General features: G+C 31.7%; 1 protein-coding gene across 1 annotated transcript; it reads right to left on the bottom strand.

Moving 5' to 3' along the window:
- Window positions 1-243: 243 nt before the first annotated feature.
- On the bottom strand, window positions 244-25,174 carry LOC126768887 (aminopeptidase N-like). Its single transcript, XM_050487285.1, has 16 exons — window positions 25,147-25,174; window positions 19,514-19,973; window positions 18,921-19,079; window positions 17,639-17,953; window positions 14,723-14,906; window positions 12,586-12,739; window positions 9,704-9,785; window positions 7,850-8,033; window positions 6,735-6,930; window positions 6,279-6,418; window positions 3,894-4,028; window positions 2,772-2,952; window positions 2,188-2,362; window positions 1,622-1,768; window positions 738-816; window positions 244-518 (listed from the first exon to the last, which is right to left on the bottom strand). The coding sequence occupies exons 2-16, from the start codon at window positions 19,969-19,971 to the stop codon at window positions 297-299; spliced, it is 2,811 nt and encodes a 936-aa protein (XP_050343242.1). The 5' UTR covers window positions 19,972-19,973; window positions 25,147-25,174; the 3' UTR covers window positions 244-296.

Genomic DNA, 25,174 nt, shown 5'->3' with positions numbered 1-25,174 from the left:
TAACAACCCGTTCGGTGACGGGAAACGAATCTACTAGAAAAGACATTAATTAAGATGGGTGTGAAATTCCGCACAAATTGCTTAGTTGCAGTTTACACAAACTGACATTAAGCAAGTGAGACTAGGGAAGACGAATAGTGATGACATTTATAAATCAGAAACAACAAATATAATGGTTAATTTTATTAAAAAAACATTAATAATAAAATAAAGAATTATTCAACAATATGTACAGATATTATTATACGGATGCATTATAAATATAACTTAATATCACACAAACTAAATAACAGTTCTCAATAATTGTAGAGAGTGACAAAGATAGAAATAATGATAAGGAAACTGGACGTTAAGATATTCGCATTACTTCCATAGTTGACGTTGAGCCAATTGTTGACCATGTTGTAATTGTTGTTAGTCCACGTGATCGATGCTGCAATGTTCTCTCTGATAGCGGCTACTGATGCTCTTTCAGCGGCGGAGAAGATGTTGTTGTATCGAGAGGCGAAAGTGTCGATCTGCGAAATATTTTTTTTTTTTAACCCGAATGCAAAAATAAACGCTTTGACAAATATCGATAATGTCTTCCTGAGCGATTAATATCAAAAAGGCTGTTCTGAATGGAATATTTATTTACTTTTAAGCTGTTAGAAATCAATTAAAAATATGATTATTCAATTTCTATAAAATAAATACCAGCGATTCTATCATTGTACATATTATACAGTTTAACTTACTTTTGTCGAGTGTGCTCTGGTCGTCAATCTTCTTGCAAACGCGTTGAGGATGTTTGTTGTACCAGTTAGACCTTGTACTCTGTTGGAAATGTTATAAAATTATGTTAAGAAAAATAGAAATAAACACATACACATTTACATGGTAAAGTAAAAAAAAAAAAACTACTTTACTACTAAAATCAGTAAATATCTCACTATTTGGGTTAAGTCTCTTGATCAGGAGGTTCTAAACCTTGTTCCACTAATTAATTTCAAAATAGATTCGTGTATACAAATATGGCAGAATTTCATTCGATACATGCATGTTTCATTAATATGTTTTCCTTTACCGTTCAAGAAATTAATTATAAACATGATAAGAAATTAATGATAATATAAACTATGAAAAATATTTTGTAAGTTACCCGGGTTAGAAACCGCAATCTTTGGTTAAGATTCCTGGACTTTAATCTCTCGGTTTATTTATGAATACTTAGTATAATTAGTAATAATTCTTTTATATCTGGGAAAAGATAATGATACCCCGGCGCGGTTACCATTCTCTTTCATATAGTACCTTATATTTTTATATTCTGTGGAATTTGAAATAACTAATGTGAGGAAGTAACGCTATAAAAATAAACAAGAAATATCATTGCATTGTGTTATTTATATAATTTAATTAAAATTAGTCCTTTTATTTCATGCAAGAGCCTACATATTTACAAACATATGTGTACACTAAAATCGCTATAGAACTATTTAGTACTTTTTTATGGCAATTGTACAATTTAAACGCTTTATTACAGATATAACTTTCTTGTAATAGATACTTTCGCAAAATACGTTTGCAATAAGGACGGATTAAGAATTATAAATAGATTGTTTCAGATTTATTATACTACCTCGGTTGGATCGCAGCAAAGTGTTCCATGACGAAATCTAAAGCCACTTCCATGCTAGCGGGACTTGAGTTAATAACAGATACGAGAATTGTATGTCTGTCTTGCTCCCTCACGAAAGAGTTGTCATCTATAACTTGGTTTAAATAACTGGAAATAAGAAAAAAATTAGACTACCCGCTGAAAATAATAATTATGCTACTTAAATATACTACGTATTACTTGAATAATAATAATGTGTCTCTGATGAAATTTCATACACACAAGAATATATTATAGTGCACATGTGAGTGCACAAACAAAGGCCATTCTTTTTTTCCTCATTCTCATAGTGCGGTGGAACGTAGACCAGACACGACTGTAGAAAGAGCAGGTACTGGACTAAATGTTGTACGTGTTTTTCGATTTTCAGAGGTGATGCCAACACAGTATCTTGCATCATCATATCCTTATTCCACTACTCTGACAAAATTCACAATCGTCTTTGAATATAGATTTGACCCTATAACTTTGGTATCCACGGTCTCGGTAGCGGTATTGTAAGCATACCATGGGATGTTTATACTTACAAGTCACGAAGAGTTGCGTTCGAAGTGCATCCAAGAGCATTCAAGAGAATAGACTGCTCGCTAGAATCCTGGCTGGCGCGATACCTCGCCCATAAGAAATCGAAGTTTTCTGCGCTTCCTCCACGCAAACCGGAGCAGAAGACCGTTGTCTGTATATCCGGGTTTAAGGTTTGGCCTACGAAAATATATTTAATATTGACATGAATTGGACTTCTAACTTAGTGAAATTATTTATTGTCATTAGATATTTTAATAGTATAAATAAAACCTTAACTACGATCATACTTTTTTAAGCCAACGTTTCTTGGTGATCACTATTGTATTGGAAAATATTCATCGTAAGTTTTAAATTTTAAAATCACGAGTATCTGACGTTAGTGAAGTTTCAGGGACAAAACTTTTGAGTTAGACGCAATAAAAAAAAAGCAATCCAAAAATTTTGATTGGAAACAAAAATATGAAATTCTAAACTGAATAGAATGATAAAGCAAAAGGCTTCGGATATTACGTTTGTTGAGACTACAAGAAAAGAAAAAAAACTTTTGAGTCCTAAATAAATGATGCTAAGATACAAAATAACTTACCGGGATTATTTCTGATCTGCTGCAACAATTCTTGCGATCTGTTGACGCAGTGCTGATTACCATAGCGGCAGTTTAAGTTGAGGATAATGTTTCTATGGAAAGGAGTTACGTGTTCTTCACCAGACGCAGCGTCGAATCCAAGACGAGCGTATAAAGGTTGGGTGAGGTGAAGAACGTATTCCTGAATGTGAATATTAACAAAAGCTATAATATTGCCGGATTTCTTGAAAAAAGGATTTTCTTTTTTAGTTATATTTATTAAATATAAAAAATCATGAATGTATCTGATTTTACTTAGATAATAAAAGTGTGTGTAATTAGTAAGTTTTAAGTGATAGTCATGTTAATCCGAACAAAAGTACTGAGTTTTTTAACAGTTCTATAATATAATAATAATATCCTGGGACATTATTCAGACTCGGCCATTTGATCCCAAATTAAGCAGAATTTGTACTATGGAAACCAAACAACTGATATACTACATATACTACTATTCTTTTGTAATTACATACATATAGATAATTACAACCAGACTCAAGACCAATAGACATGTTCATACACACAAATGGCTGTCCTGGGTGGGAATCGAATCCCAACCTTCGGCGTGAAAGGCAAGGCTATCAACCACGCCAACCGGCTCGTCTACTCAGCATAATCTAAATTCCGAACTCATGATAACTTCAACATCGAAATTAATCTTGTAAAATAAAGATTCAAAAAAATCTTGTACTTGAAAAAAATATATTGAGATTTTTAACTGCTACGTTTCATTTTACTTATTTTTTTTATTTAATATTTATATTGTGCATGTATTAACATAATTTTACTGATAACGTTTTTATCAATGCGATGCAGAAAAAATAGCTAGCAGTTGTAATGTATGCGTTAATGGCCAATACGTTGCCTACCTATAAACGTGGTTGCCATCACTAAAATGAAATGTTTTATTGTTTTATTGTTTTTTTTTAATCACACCATATCATCGGTTGTCATCTTTCAGAATAACATCGAATTACTTATTCAGACTTTGATCTGCATTTCAGAAACTAGAGCTTAATTTATAATACTTGAAAGAGCATATTTTATGAGGTATTAGTTTGTTTGAAATCAATAATGCAATACCTGGAATAGTTGATAGGCATCAGACCCGCTGAGCACAATGTCGAGATAACTGAAGGCCGCGTTAGCCGCTCCCCAAGCGATGTAATCAGTTTCGTTAATCAAATACCGGGAGACTTCGAATGCGTGTAGGTAGTCCTGTTGAAATAACTTTAATTAAAATTTTAATAAAAACAAAAATTTTATTTGTAATCCACTACTGGGTTGAGGCTGTTGGGTAAAATAGTTTAACATATTACGTACTAGTTCCCGCCAGAATTTCAGTGAAATTTTACACATGCAGGTTTCCTCACGATGTTTTCCTTCACCGTATAGCACGGGATGAATTATAATCACAAATTAAGCACATGAAAATTCAGTGGTGCTTGCCCGGGTTTGGACCCACGATCATTGGTTACGATTCAAGCGTTCTTACCACTGGGCCACCCCGGCATAGCAAACAAAAAAATAAATAGAAGAACTTCATCCGCTACATTTAATTTTCTTTGCAGTATTTTCCTTTACCACAGAAGTTAAGAATAATTGAAAACACGTGCAAACTCTGTTTAACTGGATTTCATTACGTAATCTTTGGTTAAGTTCTGCGTCTTCTATCCACCGAGCCATTAACCTACCCAAATTAATTTATTGAAACTAAATTAAATGTCGCTTTGAAAGTTTACGTTCCAATGTAAATTTCGTAAGTAGGTAAATTTTGTTATTTTCAGGAAGAATTTAAAATTCGCGCCGTTATAAATAATGACTTCGGTTTATTGTAGAGTTTCGAAGGAAATGTTTAACATCGATCTTACCGCTTCAAATCCTTAAGCAGCATGAAAAATAAAAACAATTCATAAGATTTTTTGGTATTAATTATACATTCTATATTTATTCTTATTTATTAGAATAAAATAGAGACATAACCACCCATGGGTATCTAGAAATCAACATCTATCTGACGAAGATAGTGATCAAGCAAAAAAGCAACTGTCAGTATCAGAAACCGCTTCCACCACGCGAAAGCGGGCATCCTAAGAAGGGGTTGGCATCAGACAGGCTTTAAAAATTTGCATAATCCTATTTTCTGCAGTGCAAAAACTGCACTGACGCCAGGTAAATAAGATAAGGTAAGGTATGCAAATAATTAATCACAACTATCGTATACATTATTTGTTTTTTTTATTAAAATATAAGTATTATTATATACATATAGTTAAGCAATAGTAATTAATAAGTTAAGCACTAAAAAAATAGAATTTAGATATGTATGTATGTATTAAGTATGTATGTTACTTTCGATCTATTTTATAATTAAAAAAAAAAAGAAATTAAAATGTCAATACCTAAATGTATTGTTTTTACAATATTAGAAAAGCAGAAACGATTTAAGATTAGACTGTCACATATAAGATTTGGTGACAAATTGAGTTCGAATACTTGACTGAACAGTGTCAACAATTCCGCTTCGATGCGCAATTGTTATGCAATTGCTGACTTAAGCCAACAGCCTATATATCGTTGTATGGTTATGTTTCAAATTATTGTGGCAAGGTATCTACGACACAACCTTGCTTAGTGTGGATGCCACTGGAAATACAATTATGATATCGTTTCAGCAAATAACCCAGCTATTGTATCGTGTGTAATATTTTGCTGTAAAATAAACTATTTTTGATTTTTTTTATTTTTTATTTGAAAGTAGAACATTCGACTCAACGATATAATAATTTTAATGAAAATGCGGGTCAATGATTTTTTATTATAAAGAAGTAGACTTGAAGCTTCAATTATAATCCATTCAGATAGTGTACGAGTATATATGACACAATTTCACTAGGTAGATTACCTCGCGATGTTTCCTTTAACATGAGATGAATTATGATTTTGATATTCTACCGCACAACAGCAGTACTTGGTATTGACAACTTTCTCACACCCTCAAAAGCCATATGAATTCAGTTTTATATAGTCAGCATTTTATTATGAGTATTTCATTGTATTATATCTCATATTTAAATAATCTTGTACTAAGCTATATTATAATATCATGTGAAATAAATACAAGAGATTGTGCATGAATCACGGGCTTAGCTGTTCAATATTCATAAACTATGAGAGATGACATGTAAGCAGGCTAAGCACTGAGTAACTAATAATGATAATCTCCTTGATTTAAGCTGATTATATAATTGAGAGCTACGTAACAGCGTCAGCTTACATTTATATGAATATTATAATAGATTCATAAACAATGAGTGACAAAATTATGTTCTACTCCAGAGAACAAACAATGCTAAATGACTAAAGTTTCACCAAATAATCTCAAGGAAGTATATGTGGCCAAACGGCCCTAGCATTTAGTGATATCATGACTTTCTTTTTCTGTTTATAGTTATGATGTTTACTTACGAGTCTTCCATTTCTAGCGAGGTTGAAGGCGTCGTCGACAATCTGAGCACGATTCAACAAATGAATTGTATTGTGAGATCTGATGAGTACATTTGCTAAGGCCCGCCAGTTCTGAACATCATAATTGACTCTGTAATAACCTATTGAATAAAACAATCACATTTAATAAACATTTTCTACAAGAATATTTTTATTTAATTTTAATTTTCAGAATTGTTTAAAGTAAAATCTATTACTAAGCCTTAGTAGACTAATAAAGAGTCAATTCATCTGCAGCTTGACAATCTTGTCTCATATGTGAATATTGGAAAATCCAAAGTAAACATCTATACTTGTAAAATCTTTTGTCATAACTTGGTCACAGAAATTTCCAAAATATTTGTATTTGCTTTCGGAATATTCGGAGATTTTTGAATAAGCTGATTACTAATATAGATTATTCTAAATATCACTAACCTGTTTGTTGTTTATTGACAATGAACCACTCAGCATCACTGAGGCCTTGTATGTCAATAGCCGTGGCAGGACCGGTAGGTGGGATCCAACGTTGAGGCTTTGTGTCTGAGAAGTCCGGATTAGTAGAAAGTACCCAATTAATGGGTACGTGCCAAGTGTCCGTTGATGACAAGGATGGGTCGGTTAAGAAACGTTGCTGTTGAAAAAAAAAACAAAGATAAAAAAGGATACAGTCTTATTTGAGTTAAAATGCAACCCTTAATATCAGCTACTTATATTTTTAAGGTAAGGTATCGGCATGTTGCAAATGCTTTAGGTACATGCAGTACCTAAATGAATTACATAAATATTTACAACACTATTGTCATAGTCATGCTTTATTCTGCTTGCTGAAAAAGTCCTTTAAAAATCAGTTCGATTTTTTGAGATCTCACTAGTGAAGGCTTTACGTAAATTCCGTTTCATGTAACTTTACCAACGTATAGGGGGTAGCGAAGGGTAAAAAACACTTAATCTATTTCGTTTCCTCACTTACAGAGTTGTAAGGCATTGCTTTTTATAGTATAGGAAGGTGGACGAGCATATGGACCACCTGATGGTAAGTGGTCACCAACGCCCTTAGACAATGGCATTGTAAGAAATGTTAACCATGGCCTACATTGCCAATGCGCCACCAACCTTGGTAACTTAGATGTTATGTCCCTTGTGCCTGTAATTATAGTATTATTGTCATAGTATTGTAGATATTTAAGTATTTCAATATAATATATATATTCTAAATGAATAATAATGATTGTTCTTGTCTATGTCCATGAACAATTTATTCGATTGTGATAAAACTTCACTTTCAATCTGCGTACTATTGAAGTACTTGGCCCAAGAAACAAGATTTTTTATGTATGTTTGTCCTTTAATATAAACGTTTTATGCACTCTTTTCAAGCTGGGACGAGTATATATATATATAAACAATATGTTTGTAAATATGTTTAGTTAAAAGTAGTAAAAGGAGCAAACTGAAAACACTACCTGAATTATGGCATCTACTCCTTGAAATGTATTATTATAATTGGTATAATTAATTGATAATAGTCCTCTTTTGTTTTTATATTTTACCTGAGATACAAATAGAGATTCAGCAGTTGCAGCCGATCTTCGGACAGTGAGAACTGGGAATCCACCTTGTGTGGTCCATCTCTCCATAATCGTTGAAATGGGCCAATTTATGCTGTGGTTAGACTCATCTAACGCCTGCTGTAGGCCATCATAGAGTTCGCTTGGACCGACTGCACGACGTGTGCTGTGGAAGATAATCTCCGTTAAAATTTTGAACACTTCTTTTCTCCACTAATATATAAGACTGCAGTGTTGGTTTGTTTGGTTGAACGCGCTTATTTTAGGATTGTTTGTGTTCAAGCCCATATGTTGAGAAGTTAGAATATAACATAAAGCTTAACGATGGTGAAAGACGATGGTCAGTCAGATATTCTATAAAATTCTTCAACAAAAGTGTGAAGTGAAGTTGTGTGCAAGGAATAAATATATCAAATTGTATTGCATTTACTGATGTAATGATAACGTCTATTATTATTAGATTTTTAGTATTATCTGTTGTTTCAGCAGAATGAAGTGAAGCAACTACATCACTTACAATGGATATTGTAAGAGCAGACTAATGACCGGTTCTTTCTTTGAACGAATAGTTATTTGTACAGTGTACCTATTTCGAGTGTCTTTACTTATTCGATAGTGTTGACATTAACTGAAATTTGTATGGAATGAACACATATACGCCCCATGTAGTGAGAATAATTGCATAAAAATTACAGTTAACATCAATTCTATTGTAACCGAAAGAGTTGAGTAACGAATGAAGAATCGTTAAATTCGTCCCTAAAAGTTTTTACGTCATGAACATGCGACGTTGAAATTTACTTAACGTTTTTTATTACGTCTTTGAATTACGCTTCGTAAACTATCCTTGAGCAAAGACGTGTAACTCAAGGCTGCATTATGCCGCCGATGTATGCACACCAATAATAACACAAGCCCAAACAAATTAACGTAAAAAATTACAGCAAATAAATAAAGTAAACAAAAAATAATTAAAGTGTGATGATGAAGCGGCATGGTGACAGGATGGAGGCAAATGAGATGTCAGTTTACTTCAGTAGTAGTAAGTTTTCAAGATTTTGGTTTTATTAAATCCATCGGCTCCTCAGATGGTAATAATTTCTCAAATATAGTAGTAATAATTGTAACTAATATTAGAAATGCGAAAGTGATTTTGTTTAATAAGCTTGAACGTCATAAATACTCTCATCGTGAAATTTATGCGTACACGTTGTCAGGGGTTCATAAAAGGGCATGGAACAGCATCTATCCGTCTCCCTCACACGCAGGAGAAGTCGTATTTCATAAGACAATATTTGTTAACCCATTTACGATAGAGCACGTAAGAGTATCAACTAACGGTATTATGACAAAAAACCAATCGCCGGCTGGCCGTAAATATCTGCCAAATTGCTTACATGAATTTAATACTACAATTCAAAAAACCACACGTTGCGAAAATTTTAAACGTTTTTCTGCTAACAAAAATGGTATGTTTTATTTATTATATGAAGTGATTAAATGAATGACTTATATATAAGAAATATACAAAAATAAACATAAAACCACTATGTGGGAAAATAATTGATATACTTGAAATATTTCTTATTGATACCGCAAATCAGTTAAAGCACTCTCTACATATAGGATTGCAAATAGTTACCTATTGTAGATGGGACTAAATTTAAATTAAGTAGAAACAGACTAGATACTCGAAATAAATTTAAATATTTATAAAAGATTTGCCCATTTAAGGTTAAGATTTGAGGCTAAAACGTCTTATATAACGTCCAAGGTTGCAAAGACATACGTAAGCTAAGGCCTTAAAACATTCAAAAGGTTAAAAGAAAAACTTACTTGTTTTGTAGATAGATAACGAGACCTTTTCTGAATACTTCAGGCGTAAGGAAGTGCTGCATCATACGAATGACGGAGCCGGCTATGAAAAAAAATAGAAAAAAAAAAGTGTTCTCATTTCTAATTAAACAACCGACTTCAAAAAAGGAACATTATCTAATTTTATCTAAATGTTACACGTAATAGCCCGTTAAGATCCCCGCTTTTTTAATAATACAGTAGAACAGCCAGCCAGGTGCCCGATATTAAGTGTCACGATCGCCCGTAGACATTGGCTCCAATTAACCATCCCTTAGTTTTACCATATCACCAATGCGCCACCAACCTTAACAACTAAGAGTAATTTTAAAATCAGTCTGTGCACTCACATACACACTCACATGTACACATATACACTCACATGTAGAACTAATATATCAGATGTGAATAAGATGATCACAGACAGGCAGAATAATAAAACATGTTCTTGGTATGAAGAAATTGTTTTCGTTTCATTCCAAATTTAAAACCAAAGGAGAAGCCACCTGGCTGTACGTTCTACCTATCTGTATTATTAAAAAACTGGGGACCTTAACAAGCTGTTACGTGTAACATACATATAAATTAAATAGAGAATGTTCTTTTTTTAAAGACATTTCAAAGAAATTAAAAAGGTAATGGATCTTTTGCAAGGATTACATGTCTTCCAGGGCGATTACAGCTACGGCTTCTTATCTTTTAATTGGAGGATCGTTATTTATCCTTAAATTACTTTATCTATAAATACTTTGTATTGGATGTCACCGTGCGCTTGCAACACTTTCATTTAGGGCACGGTAGGGTAGGGTTTTATAGTGGCAATATAAGAAAGCAGTTTATTCGTTATTCGTTTCTTGTCAACGTCGCAACTCAACAAATATTTCGTTGCAATTGTATTCTGAATCATTTTTCGCTTGCGATTTCTAACGTGATATAGAGAATGTTGCGTCTATTCTTAAGTTTTTGGAGCTATATTCTTTTAGACGTGTTGGGAGTAAAGCTACGGTAGAATGAATATGACGTTAAAAATAACACTCCGAAGTTGCAAAATAGAGATAAATATATACTTATACGTATTTTATGTATCAAAGACTGATGATTTAGTATAGAAGTAAATCGAAAGTAATTACTGTATTTAAAACTTTCAAATTATTATTCTTGTACTTAAAAATTGACTTCCAGTAGTTTGTTTTTTGAAGTTTAGTTAAAAATATGCTTTCTAATTAAATATTCTAAGTGTGTCCACAATATCGCAGTTAGAGTCAATGAATCATAATACTTGGGACGGCATCTGACATTTGGGATATTTCTGAAGTACTGACATATTGCCTAATCCAGTTGAGATGCTTTAGCTCTAAAAGGTAAAATAAATATGTACAGTCACAGTAACAGTAGCAGCCTATGAATGTCCCACTTCTAGGCTAAGGCTGCCTCTCCCTTTTTGAGGAGAAGGTAGAAAGTAGTAGTAGGTAGTAGAAAGAATATGTACATACAGTAAATATGATCTAAATTGTCTTGCAGCATTCGAATAAATATCAAGTGGATCAAGACATGTGATGCTTTATCATATTGCTTATTCTTCGATATTTTTGTAACGTTAATTCGATAACACTATCTTATCAATGCATAACCGGTTCACTCAAAAATATCTTCTATACATATAAGGATAAAGCACAATATTGTTTCACATTTCGTTATTTGTAAATAATATTTTGTTGAATTCTAAATACATTGTAATAGTATAAATATGATTATTTGGACTTGGCTTAAAACAAAGATTAACAATGATTAACGTAAAAATAAGCTTAAAATGTCCTTATGTTATTGACCTTCAAAACATTATCATAAAATACATTTTTACTTTTCTTATTTGTATTTTATTATGTTTTCTCTGCTTTTGAGAAATTAATTAATTATTATTATTATTTTGTTTTTATTTTGACTGAAATTAAAGTAAAGTCACATCAAAGGTTTGGAGTTTATTCTACCGCGATGATTTAATGTCGATTGATGCATACATAATACCCCTTTTGAAAATCTAGCCAACCATCCAGGATATATATAAAACTAGTTTTCGATTGCGATTTTATTTTAAATAGTATTGTATAGTGTTTGATTTATTTTTATTTTCAATGCATTTTGCTTACTAAAACTTTCTAAAGGTCAGTAGGGCTATTTTGTAAGAATCAACTCAAAGCTCACCATAGAAAAAGGTCGTGAGATATCAAAAAGTGATATGCGACATTGACCATAATCATTATAACATTTCAAGAAATTTCAATACACAATAGGTGAGTAATGAAGTGAGTCATTAATTTTATCTTAATTAAGAAACAATCTAAGTTAATCTTCTAGTTACCATTTAAGTCTCTTTATCGCGTCTATCCATCACCGTAACCTTAGAACATTTTTCTAGTTTCTCTAGATTTAAGTGCAAGACAGATGTTATTGTTGCCATATATACATATATAAGATGTATCGTTTAAAAATAGAATTTTGTCTATTATTTATAGCAACTTGCTTGTTTGTGGTCGATGGAAATATTTTTGAATGAATATAAAAGTATTAGAAACGGTTCAAAACCGTAATAGCTATTAATAACACTGTAATAAACCCTTAAAGTTCATTTAATAGTAAAAAAATATACTTAATAAAAATATTATTTTAAAATACAGCATTGTTCTTGTAATTAAAACATCTCTCAGAGTATGAGTCCCTTACAGTATAAATCACAAAGATTTATTTTATCGAGCATTGCAGGAATTTTTATTTCGTATAAAATTCCGGAAATTTAAATCTCAATAATATGAAGCAGTTAATACCACCTCTGATATATTAAAGCGAATGTATTACGATATACTTACATTTCTGATAAGCGACAGCATTGAATGTGCCGATAACTTGAGATGGAGTATACACGGGATGAGTCATAGGATTAACGCTCAACACAGCATCGCTTTGGAATACGTTTTGGAGAAGCAAAACATATTGGTCCATCATACGCCAACCTGGTAGCACCTGGATGGGACAATTAACATCACATTTAATTTTGATCTCTCTTTATATAACTATAAAATTCAATATTAAAAGTTATAATAATAAATAATAATCTGATATAGCTGTTATTCAAGATAATCTAGATAGACTAGTCCAATGGTGTGGAATTAATCACACGGTGCTCAATCCAAGCGAATGTAATTTTATAAAATTTACCAGAAAAAGGAATCCATTGTTAATAAGTTCATATAATATTTCCGGCAAACATTTAAAAGAAACTAGTTATATTCGAGACCTGGGTGTAATATTTGACAATCAGCTATGATTTGATAGACACATCAGTAAGAAGTTCTTTTAAACTACTTGGCTTTATCTTAAGATAGTCTAAGGATTTCAAAAAGTCATCAATAATCCCACAATTGTACAATAGCTTGATACGAAGTAAACTTAAATATTGTTGACAAGTATGGTCCCCTGCTTACAAGATCCATATTGAGAGAAAAGAACGTGTTCAAAAGAGACTCGTTAAATATTTGGTATTTCATTTTAAAGCTTTAAATCAGCTAGAGTCCTACAAAAACAAACTAGATTTTTTTTAAACGAAGCTACTGGAGATTCGAAGATCTCTACTAGACATGAAATTGCTTTATAAAGTATTTAATGAAAAAAAACGATGACGATAGACTGTTGAGTAGATTTAATATTAATGTTCCTAGAAGACCTCCTCGCAACCCATGCCCGTTCTTTAAAATTGACCGCACTCGAACGAAACTTGGACAGAATGCTCCAATATCGCGAATATCGTAACACTGGACATTGGTTGTGATGGGCTCTCATCGTTTATGAAAAAATGTGATGTTTCTTTTAGTATAAACTGTTAATTTGTTTTAAAATTTAATTAGTTACTACCATTTGTTTATGTTTTTGTTTTTTATTCTTTATAAAATATTTTTATTTTCTGTTTTTATTCTATTTTTGATTTGTGTATTTTGTAATTGTGTTTGTGAATGTTGTGTTCTCCTGTAATTGGTTGTGCATAGTTAGTTTTAAGTTAATGTAAAAAGTGATTTGAATGTGTCTTATGTTGGAGATCCAAATAAATAAAAAAATTCAATTAATGGATTATCAAAACGACTCGTTGGATAATTAAAAATGTATCATATTTTTGTGTAATTTTTCAAATTTTGGGTATATCGAGAAAGTTTTTAAGCCAAAACTATATACAATGTCATTGATATTTACGTCACCAATTAATTTATAATATAACGCATGTTATGTTAGCTAAGATGGCTCAGTAGTTAGAAGACATGAATTATTATAGGTCTGGTCATGCACTTCCGAGTTTTTATGCATTTATTTTGTTTGTAAATCTTGTACTGGAGGAGGTGGAAAAGTGTGCCACTTGTGTATCCACTACCTAATATAGGAAAAGGCGTTTAATAAGCTTCAAATCTTTTCAGGATTGGAGTAGGGGGTACTTGTTTAGCAGTTGGAAGCTAACTGGCTTTAAAAAGTTATTTACACAATCTCTTAATCATTCACCAAAGATATAGTTAAGTCACAAATAACTACAAAACTTTATAAACTTGTGACCTAATAATTAATACAAAATTATGATATTCATAGTTTTATATACGTTCAAATATTAACATTTCCACTTAATAATTTTGCTTGATAAATATTATATATAAGCTCATTTAAATATATTTAGATATTGATATGTAATTGGTATGCTTAACACGAATAATTATCTGTTATTAACAAGCCCATTTCAAATAAACTTCTTATTTGCTTTAAATTAAAATGGAATCAAATCGGAAGTATACCCAAAAAGAAAAAAAAATCTAAATTGGTTCATAAATGATGAAGTTCTGAGGTAGCATACAAAAAAATACAACCGAATTAAGAACCTATTACATTTTTTGAAATCTGGTTTTCTGGTGAATAGCTAAATATATATAATAGCTAATAATATAGCGTATATAATACCTATATAGTACTAACCAAATCTGTGCCATAATTTTCAAAGAAGTTCGCGAAGCCCTCATTCAACCAAGTATAAGTCCAGCTGCGAGGGCTGACTTCATTACCAAACCACATGTGCACGTTTTCATGACAAATTATACGTCCTATGTTCTGCTTCGTTGAGGTCGTGGTTACCCCGTCTTGAACTAATAGCGCCACCTCTCTGTTGAATAAATGAAAAATACATAAAATTTATTTCCAACGGTCGTTTCACTTTTCGTATGTCGTAATCAGGGCGATATTAATGAGTACTAAAGAGCTCAGTGGATAAAAATCGGGCACTATTAATTTTTATCTGCTTAATTTGTATTTATTTATCTAGTTCTCGATGTTGAAAAACTTACGGGTAAACCACGATGCATTGAAAGAGCGTAATGTAATAAGTTAATAAATATATAATTTATATATACCACCTAAAAGAGGTAAGCTTTTGGAGAACATTCAATATGTCACACAGATATGATCTGTCGTTTTTTTAAGCAACTTTCCCTCTTGTTTTGAAATTATATTAAACGATAATACACCTTACAGTTTATATATTAAAGTATGAAATTCAAAACATTCCCTAACAATAACTTGGATAAAATAGTACAAACATGTTTACTTCATAACGGTTCTTATGTTCTTTGTCCTCATATTTTATCAGCTGTTGCGTTACAGCTGATAAAATATGGGCTCATTTGCGGAATTCAAAAAAGGTCTGATTTTTTCATTATTACCGTTACTTTCCTCGGGGTTAATTTAGATAGTGCCCGTTAGTTTCAATTGTCTTCATTAAATGAGATATTTCGAGTGCTGGTGGCATTGACAAATTGCCCTATTTATATAAGCGTAGCATTTTAAGTTTATACGATGCAGATAAATCAAATTGAAATTATTCTTTATTCAAATAGGCTTTTGAATTATCATTATACAATATTAATAATAATATCCTGGGAAATTATTCACATAAGGCCAATCTCAAATTAAGCAAAGCTTGTACTATGGAAACCAGACAATTGATATACTACATATACTACTTTTCTTTTGTAAATACATACTTATATAGATAATTACGCCCAAGCTCAGGACAAACAGTATGTCCATGCACACAAATGTCCATCCTGGGTATTATAATGTAAAGCTATCACCGGTGGGCCAATTAGAATCTGACGAGAAGAACCGTAATCCGTTAAATAATATACATTGCAATTTTTTTTCTTGTATTTGTATATCTATAGACGAATGTGTGACTTTGGTGTATCTTTTCTTTAATTTATATTGATGGTATTTTCATATGCTTGCATTTTTATTACCAGGCATTATATATATTATCTACGTTTCTTGATTTAAAAATTTCGACTTTTTAGAGTCCAGATGACTTGTTCATTGACTCGGAATATGTGCCAGTTGATAATTTCAATTTATATAACCGTATGAAAATTAATTAATAATAACTCTTATATAATATTTCATCATCTATATTTATTATTTTATATAGAATTATATACATATATGTACAAGAAATATCTTGACAAGCTGACTGTGAGTGAGCTAGTGTAATTTCAAGAAAATGGTAACATCTTAGTTCCTAAGGTTGATAATGCTAGTTTATATTTCTTACAGTGCGAGTATCTATGGGAGGTATCAGTTACCATCAGGTGTCCCATTTGCCTTCCTTGAAATAAACAAACAAAAATGAGTCGAGACAAATAAGTATAGACACATACACACATTTAAACACGCTATTGCAATTTTATACAATATAAAGAAAATTAATATTAATAAATCTATTTCTTATATGGGCTTATTTGAACAGCTTATCTGATTTTTCTAGACAAGAAAAAACATGGTGTTTCACTCATATCGCACATATATATTACATGAATACATTTTCAGTTTTGTTATTTTAAGCACATTTTAACATGTAATATTTTTTTAAAAAAATAGAAAGGCGGACGAGCATATGGGCCACCTGATGGTAAGTGGTCACCAACGCCCATACACATTGGCATTGTAAGAAATTTTAACCATCGCTTACATCACCAATGTGCCACCAACCTTGGGAACTAAGATGTTATGTCCCTAAGGTAAGTGATAATAAAAAACCCGTGTGTCTTAGTTAGTTAATAAGCTCAGTGTACACCTACAGTATAAACACCAAGTCAATTGTTATTAAAATCAAGTACTCTAATGATTATTAAATTAAGTTGTATTAGCAATATCAATTAAATAGTAAAAAAATATGTAATAGAAAAAGAAGCGGGTAAGTGTCTATCTTTTTGAGTGGATTTCACATGTGCGAATTATGTTTTGACTTTAATTTCGTTTTTTAAACATTACATTTGTCAATTACAATAACAACGGTACGGGAGATATTTGCAATGACCAAAGATACTTTTCGTATTTTTTCTCTTTTATAATCCGATCGGAAGGTAATCCGAAAGAGACGGAGATAAGTCTCGCCCAGAAACCGCGGATTAGTGTTCCGTTTTAATGCATTTTGTCAAATTAAAATTATTGATTTCTGCTTGCGATTTTCGTTCTATTAAAGTGAATCACTCGTATCTTACGAGAGATAAGAAACTAGATAATACTAACAGATATATCATTTATTCATATATTTCAATGTATTTTGAATGAAAAATCCGGACTTATTGAATGAAATTGGGTTACGAAAGCCAATAAACCATTAATTTTTAAATATGTCTAAGGAAATAAATATATTACTCGAGACAATTTTTCATAAAGTTGTTCTCTCTCTGTATCTCTGTATCCGTTTTAGGCATGTTTTTCGCCTTCGTAGCTCAATATTTGTAGTCATATTGTCGTATATCTCTAAGAATATAAATATATCGCATATAAATCAGTCATATTATTTAAAAACCTCTATTTTATTCTGAAATAAAAATATACCTGTATATAACCAATCCCCAGTTCTCCATCGCACCAGCTGCGAAATCTGGTACAGCAGCCTTGTCAAGTTTCGGCATAGCGTAACGGAACTCGGTGTAATTTTCCAGAGCAATCATATTTTTCTGACCAAAGTCCAAGGCGAATTCTGCGGTGTTCTGCGTTCCTGGTCTAGAATATACTCGGAAGGGTATATCAAAGATCACGTTTTGTTCGTTGGAGATGAAATCAAAGTTGGATACTAGATAAGCCAAAAGATATGTAGACATAACTAGTGTATCTTGGAACTCATATTTCACGTAACCATCCACATTTGGCCTGGAAAGAAAAAAGTACAATTGATTAGCTTAACATAGAAATTCGCTAACCTCTTTGAATTTCTTTTTTAAATTTCGAACACTAAAATTGTGGCATTATATTTACTTTAAATATCAAATAAAATCCATAATATTAAATAAATGAAATGTCAAAATAAAAATTAATAGTTACACTTTTCATCAATTAGCACCTGGATACGAGTGTCGCTCGTTTCTAGTAATTAATTGAAAATTGAGTTTTTTTAGGAACTTATATAAACAAAAATATAAAGCGAAATCTTATCTGAATACAAAGTTTAAGCTAAATCGTTAGAATCGTTTATATTAAATAAAGACCGTCACCATCTTATATTTTAAGTATGTACAATTATATATTATATCATCATGATTTTTACAATATATAATCTACGTATTATGCATGGGTATGATGTTGCCAAAGACTTTACCACATAAATGAACGTATTGACTTAGCGCTATCAGAAATCGTTTTAAAAGATCAATTTTCCGACTAGTTAAATAGCAATACCTAAATTAATCTCTTGAAAAGTATTTTATTGGTAAATTAAAAAATATTTTAGCAATTATTTTTATGGTCATCAATCAGTTCGATATTTTTTCTAAAGGGTTTTTTGACAGGTTCTATATTAATTATTCTATTAAACGAGGTTCAGGCTGAGCCTTTGACAAGCAACTTTTATACTATTACATTATTTTATTTTATATCTGTCGATAGTAAAAGTCATGTAAAAATACTAATAAATCGATCAAAGTATTTTTATTTAAATATACTTTCATAGGTATTTTCGAAACGGCAATAATTCCTAACGCATTGGAATTGTACTAAGAAAGAAAAGTAACTCGGTAGTTACTCTTTAAATTATTGACAAAACAAATATATATTGAGGTTTTATTAAAATATATATAAAGATTAATCGAATCCATTATTTTGAACCTAATTATAAACTCACTTTAAGAGATCAGTCCTTTCAGGCATATTAGTTCTAACGACAGGGTATTGTGGTGGAGCGTAAATGGTAGTCCTGAACACGGCCTTGTAAAGAGGTTCATCGTAGCAGGGGAATGCACGTCGGGCAAATGTTGGTTGAAGCTGTGATGTAATTAAATTGCTGAAACATGGAAACAAAATACAGTCTCATAACACGTTCTCTAAATATGCACAAGTAAATCTTGTCTATTTTGTATATTAATTATTTAAAAAATAATAAAGAAATTAATATACATATAGTATAGGAACAACTTATCCGAAAACAAATGAAAGTGAAATTAAAAGTAAATAAAAAATTTAATATTTTATTTTTGGGTTAGTAAATATAAGAAAGCGGGAAATAGACGCGTATTACCTAAAATCAACCTATACTTATTGAAGTAATTTTTATCAGGCACTTATGAATCATCATTAACAAGGTCTCTATTCTACTCTATTCTAACTAATATTCAATGACTCCATGAAATATATTCAAACATCTTTCAAATTTCATATGAGTATCGTAAATTCGTAAAAACTGTCACTTGTTTCATATTTACACCTATCGATACTTACACAGTCTGACCTGAATACTGATAAGTGGACACGTAAACTCCAAACATATTATCTGCGTACGTTCCCACGTACTCAATATTCAAAACATACGGCTGCAGAGGAACCAGCTCCTGATTCGATTCGATCCTCAGAAAATGAGTATCGTCAGACGCTAAAGAGTAATTCTTCAACAAGTTTATATTCTCGTTCGATAATGCAAATAATTGAACACTCTTTATTTCCATGGCCATAGCATGCAATACAATTTCAGTAGATGGTACATAAGGAAATATTCGTATTGAAACATCGCCTGTGAAGTTAATGACGTTCCTCGGGTCGAAAAATAGTCGGACATCATAGAATGTTGGAAACGATTGATTTGGCAGCCTGTACGATTCGTAGTTTGCGGTCACATCGTTGGTTGTTACCGGTGTGCTGAGTGCAGATCCGACCAGACTTAATAATATTAAGAGAAACATATCTGAAAAAGAGACAAGGGAATTAGGTCATTGGAGTCCCCAGAATTATAGTTTGTAGTATCATATCATTACCTATTTTGTGAAACTATACTCAACTTTATTATTATAGTTTATGATTCAATGGGTCCATTATTGAATTCAATATTTAGAATTGGTATTTTAGTACAATTGCTTTAAACTCTTCGATTGTGTCGGCTTAAGTCCCAAAGGATTATCAGAGTGGAATAGAGTGCATCTGTATATGAATAGAGTGCACTATAATAATGTCTAATTATCTCTTTGGAGAGTGGTCACGTGACCGAAAGAAGGGCATCATGACAATTGTTATCAGTGTTGTAATAATTAAAAAAATGAGTAAACATTTTGTCACTCATTGGCGTGAAAGAAGGAGAGCTGTTGGGCGCAGAAAAAAGTCTTGGCTGTGCAACATCCGTGAATGGACGGGAATCGCGAGTGCTGCCAAACTTTTTCGCCTCGCGAAGAACAAGAAGGAGTATTTAAAGCTGACTGCCAACCTTCGCTAGTCGGAGTGGCACTCGAAGAAGAAGAGTAAATATAAATATTTTATTGTGTCATCGCGCATCCTTCTAAATATGTTTTATAAATTTAGTTTTGATATTTTGTTATCGATATAAAAAAAAAAACTGAAATAAATTAAGTGACTATCGTAATATCAAGTGCATTGAGGACAGTAACAGTAACAGCCTGTTAATGTCCCACTGCTGGGCTAAGGCCTCCTCTCCCTTTTAAGGAGAAGGTTTGGCATTGAGGACAGCTTATTAAGAAATAAAGATAAATAATAAAATAACGCAAGACACTATTTCCACTAATATTATTAGGTTCAATAAAAATATTATCATTATTGTCCCGTATCAAAATATTTTTTATCGATATTGCTATCGTTATTGATTAAGGTAATTTCAATTAATATAGTATTAATATTCAGGTCAATTAATTATCAAAAGTATTGTTATAGTTTATACTAAATACATTTTGAATTTCATTGATGATAATCCAGTTTTAAATTATAATAAGTTTTAAATTATGCAATAACCTGCTGTGTTCATTCCTCATAAAATATTGATAAGCCGACTTATGGTGATATACAGACTATTTTGATTCGTATATTCTTGAAATGCTTTAATTATTATGGTCAATGTTGCATATCACTCTCTGACATTTAACGACTGATTTCTACGGTGAGTTTCAAGTTTCCTCTTACAATAGCTTTACTGGAATAGTAGCACTGTAAGTTGGTTTTCATTTTTTCAAGAATGTGTAACGAAGTGATTTCCTATCCTGTCACTTGTTAGAATGTGCTATACGCAACATCCGACTTTATTGTAAGCTTCCAATCGACGTTTTAACGCCAGACATATTGTCAGTGGTCATACATATCTGAGCAGCAAATGATGTCTCGATTTAACAAAATTTTATAAACCGTGCGGACGGTTGAATTTTGATATTTTGTGTGACACTAGACACGATCGAATGTCGATATCAGCGTTTTAAAAAGATCACAACAGTTTTATAGTAAGCATTATGACGCTTATAGGAGACCACGGGCTTATATAGCACAGCCGATCAAATTTAGTCACTCAAACATTATGAATAGACAATTTTGTATTTCAGTGAACGGGTTGTATTAGTATTTTTTATTGTTGGTTTAATTATTATTTGTATAATTGTATGTACTTCTCTGTTTTGTTATTTCTTTCATGTCTAGATGTAGAATACGGAAAAACGTGAGCTTTGACACATCTTTGACCAGATCCAGCAGTGGACTACGATTGGCTGAATAACGATGAAGATTATTCCGAAGTAATGTATATTTTCGTAGAATAATTAAGTTATTTATTTTTGTCTACAATACCGGTTTTTATTCTTATTAAAAATGTGCAAAGCAATTCGAATTCTATAAAAGAAATCGTATACAGACACGTGTTACAAAGAAAATACACATGCCTACTTTTGTTGCAGTATTATTTTATCACGATTTAATATATCAGATAAAGTAATTTCGTGATACGGCTTAATGTTATTAAAACGCCAATTGATAATATGATGATATTTGTATATCAATTTACAAACAAACGCTTTGACTAGTTAAAACCAGTTTTTAATATAAAACATCTATTGGATCGATTGCTATGATTATATGACCGACTCATATGCCGTGACGGCAAACGTCATGGCCCTTTTTCACCGCCCCTCTTTACTCACTTGTGCATGCATGGCGCATATATTATATACTTTGTTGCTTTATATTATTATAATAATATGAAGTTGAATAATATTAAATTGTAATTTTTGTTCTTATTTAATTTTGATGTTCACATCTGCCGGACGTCGTGTGACGATATCTATTTCAAGTTAGCTTTAGATAATTTTCATGCGCTTGATTTGTATTTATAATTCATCTCTTGTCCACAGGTAAACGAAAACGATGTGTGGGAATCTGAATGTGTAGTGTGCCATATGTGGCACACCTGCATTAGAGAGGCGTGGTGGACTAAGCTCAAAATCATTTTCTCAAATAGTGGTATATCTGCCTAAAACAGAACATGGACAGACTATCAGTTTTTTTCTTTACAAAATATACTTAATGTCGATATAAGCCGAGATGGCCTAGTGGTTAGAACGCATGAATCTTAACCGATGATCGTGGGTTCAAAACCGGGCAAGCACCACTGAAATTTTATGTGCTTAATTTGTGTTTATAATTCATCTCGTGCTTGACGGTGAAGGAAAATATCGTGAGGAAACCTGCATGTGTCTAATTTCATTGAAATTCTGCCACATGTGTATTCTACCAACCCGCATTAGAGCAGCGTGGTGGAATAAGCTCCAAAACCTTCTCCTCTAAAAGGGAGAGGAGGCCTTAGCCCAGCAGTGGGACATTAACAGGCTGTTACTATTTAATGTTAAATTTAATATGGTATGTTGAAAAATATTCTCAAATATTTGGATATGTTGTGTAATTTTTAAATCTCAAGTGGATATAGAAATAATCTAATCGTAATCTTATCGTGTGCGGAATTTACTTATCTGTAAGAGAACTGTGACGTTCTTTATATCTTAAGTTTATAACGTCTATAAAACTGTAAATCATTTAATTTATATATTTATTTCACATTGGGAATAATTAATCAAAAATGTAATCGAAAATTGATGAAGATTATGTAAAATTATATAAAAATAAAATATCTTAAGATTTCGAATTAAAAAAAAAAATCCAAAAAAATCAATTTAAAAAAAACATACATATCTAATATATAGTAGTGTTTTTTTTATTTTTAATAGAGGTGACCTAGCGATGCTTATTTTTTAATAATAATATCCTCCAGGCCGATTTCGGCCACTGCGGCTATTTTTTATCGCTAGTAAGGTCACAAATTATCAATTCAATTTGAAAATGATAAAGTATTAAAAGATACATATGCAGGTTATATGTTGCTTAGAAATGCTATGACAGTTCGATTTGTTTATGAGGACGTAATTAAAGACCGATCTATTGATTTTTAAATATCTAACATCGATTTAAATGTCAGATTGTAGATGTGATATTAATTCAAGCTTTTTAATAAACATATTAAGCCCAAGGATACTGTATATTCCTTCATCGCAATGTCGGACACTATTTCCGAATTCTTTTTTTGTTAGAAGAAGGATAACTTGCAAATTTGCCGTCTGCTAGTAATGGGTTTTTTGTCCTTAAAAATTGGCTCTCAAAGAATAGACAATTCCATATGTTATCAATATTTTTAAGGACCTCGTGAAAATTTTACTTCCCTTGTTGATGTAACTATTACAGAATTAAATGAATATGTGACTGATGATGGCCAAGACTGGCTTTTACAATGGAGCCCAGGAGATATTAAGGTGCTCATGTGTATATGAAAATAAAGGCGCGCTTCTTTCCACTCACTCTCATAATCATCGGGACGGTATTTCGACACGGCTGTAGAGAGTTCAAAAGCCGAAGCAACACCTCTAAATGCAGAGGCATAAGAATATTAAAACTTCCAACGTCCAAACATCGGATTAGTACCGAGTTATTTACATTTAGAACTTAAATAAAATATACATAGCTAATGTATAAAACATCGATAAATGACAAGAAATGCTGGCAGAATTATCCCTTTGAATCGCAATTCGATTCGCTAGTCAATAGAGGAGGCAATGTAACAAGGTGTTGATGTCCTGTTAAGCGTATTCGGCCATGGCAACCAATCTCAACAGAGATTAGCCAACTGCGCAGGTCATATTATAGTGCACATACTTGATGTGCGCAAACACAAATGCACCCTCTATTCACTCTCGTAATCCGATGGGACGGCTCTACGTGTTTATTGAAATGTTAATTAATGACGTCATGATATTGTGACCGTCTTATTGACTTTGCTTTGAGTTCTAATTTATATTTGTTAAGTTTTCGTTTCTTTACGAACTTTCATTCCAATATTTGTATTTACGAGATCAAATCTCGCAAATGAATTTTGAACCAAAAAAAATTTTGAAATTCAATTATGATTATGATATCAAAACCATCTGGTACACAACATTTTTATTTGTTTTAATAGATGTATTAAATTTAAGCGGTTCATATATGCTTTATATTTGCTTTAATTATATGCAACTAACAAGGACAGAATGTAAGCAAATCTACAAATATTATAACCAATTTCTGTAACTCTCGTATTGTTTACTGATGGTAGGGCTCTGTGCAAGCTCGTCTGGGTAGATACCATACATTTATCAGATATTCTACTGCAAAATAGCAGTACTTGGTATTGTTGTGTTACGATTAAAAGGGTGAGTGAGTCAGTGTAATTACAGGCACAAGGGCATAACATCTTGGCTTGTGGTTTAAATATAGTACTTTTTCTAGAACCTGCCTTTTTTATTGGAATACTAGTGGAGCTGATATACAGCATGAAATAAACAGCCTTGTACAAAAGCCATAGACATATTATTTCCTTAAACACTCGACTCGACACTATTGACAGAATTTATCAAATATGACTATAAAGGAAACCATTTTACTTCAAAAGCATTTCATAAACGCAATCAAATTCAATAACTGTTTAATATATGGGTCTTAAACTGAACACTTAACGGTTTAAAATTAATTTTAATTGTTTCATCGTGAATATTATATAAGAGTTTGCTTACCTGTGTACACATGTGGTCCGACATAAAG

Source organism: Nymphalis io, chromosome 6 (genome assembly GCF_905147045.1).
Source record: "Nymphalis io chromosome 6, ilAglIoxx1.1, whole genome shotgun sequence".
Classification (NCBI taxonomy): Eukaryota; Metazoa; Arthropoda; class Insecta; order Lepidoptera; family Nymphalidae; genus Nymphalis; species Nymphalis io.
This window is presented reverse-complemented; position numbering and strand designations above follow the sequence as displayed.

What these genes read in the sequence shown, in the direction of transcription:
- LOC126768887 (XM_050487285.1), bottom strand. Translation starts at nt 19,971, where the DNA reads ATGTTTCTCTTAATATTATTAAGTCTGGTCGGATCTGCACTCAGCACA. An exon ending in GCAGATCAGAAATAATCCCG is followed by an intron (nt 2,363 to 2,771) that starts GTAAGTTATTTT and finishes ATATTTTCGTAG; the next exon opens with GCCAAACCTTAAACCCGGAT. An exon ending in AACGCAACTCTTCGTGACTT is followed by an intron (nt 1,769 to 2,187) that starts GTAAGTATAAAC and finishes TCTTATTTCCAG; the next exon opens with TTATTTAAACCAAGTTATAG.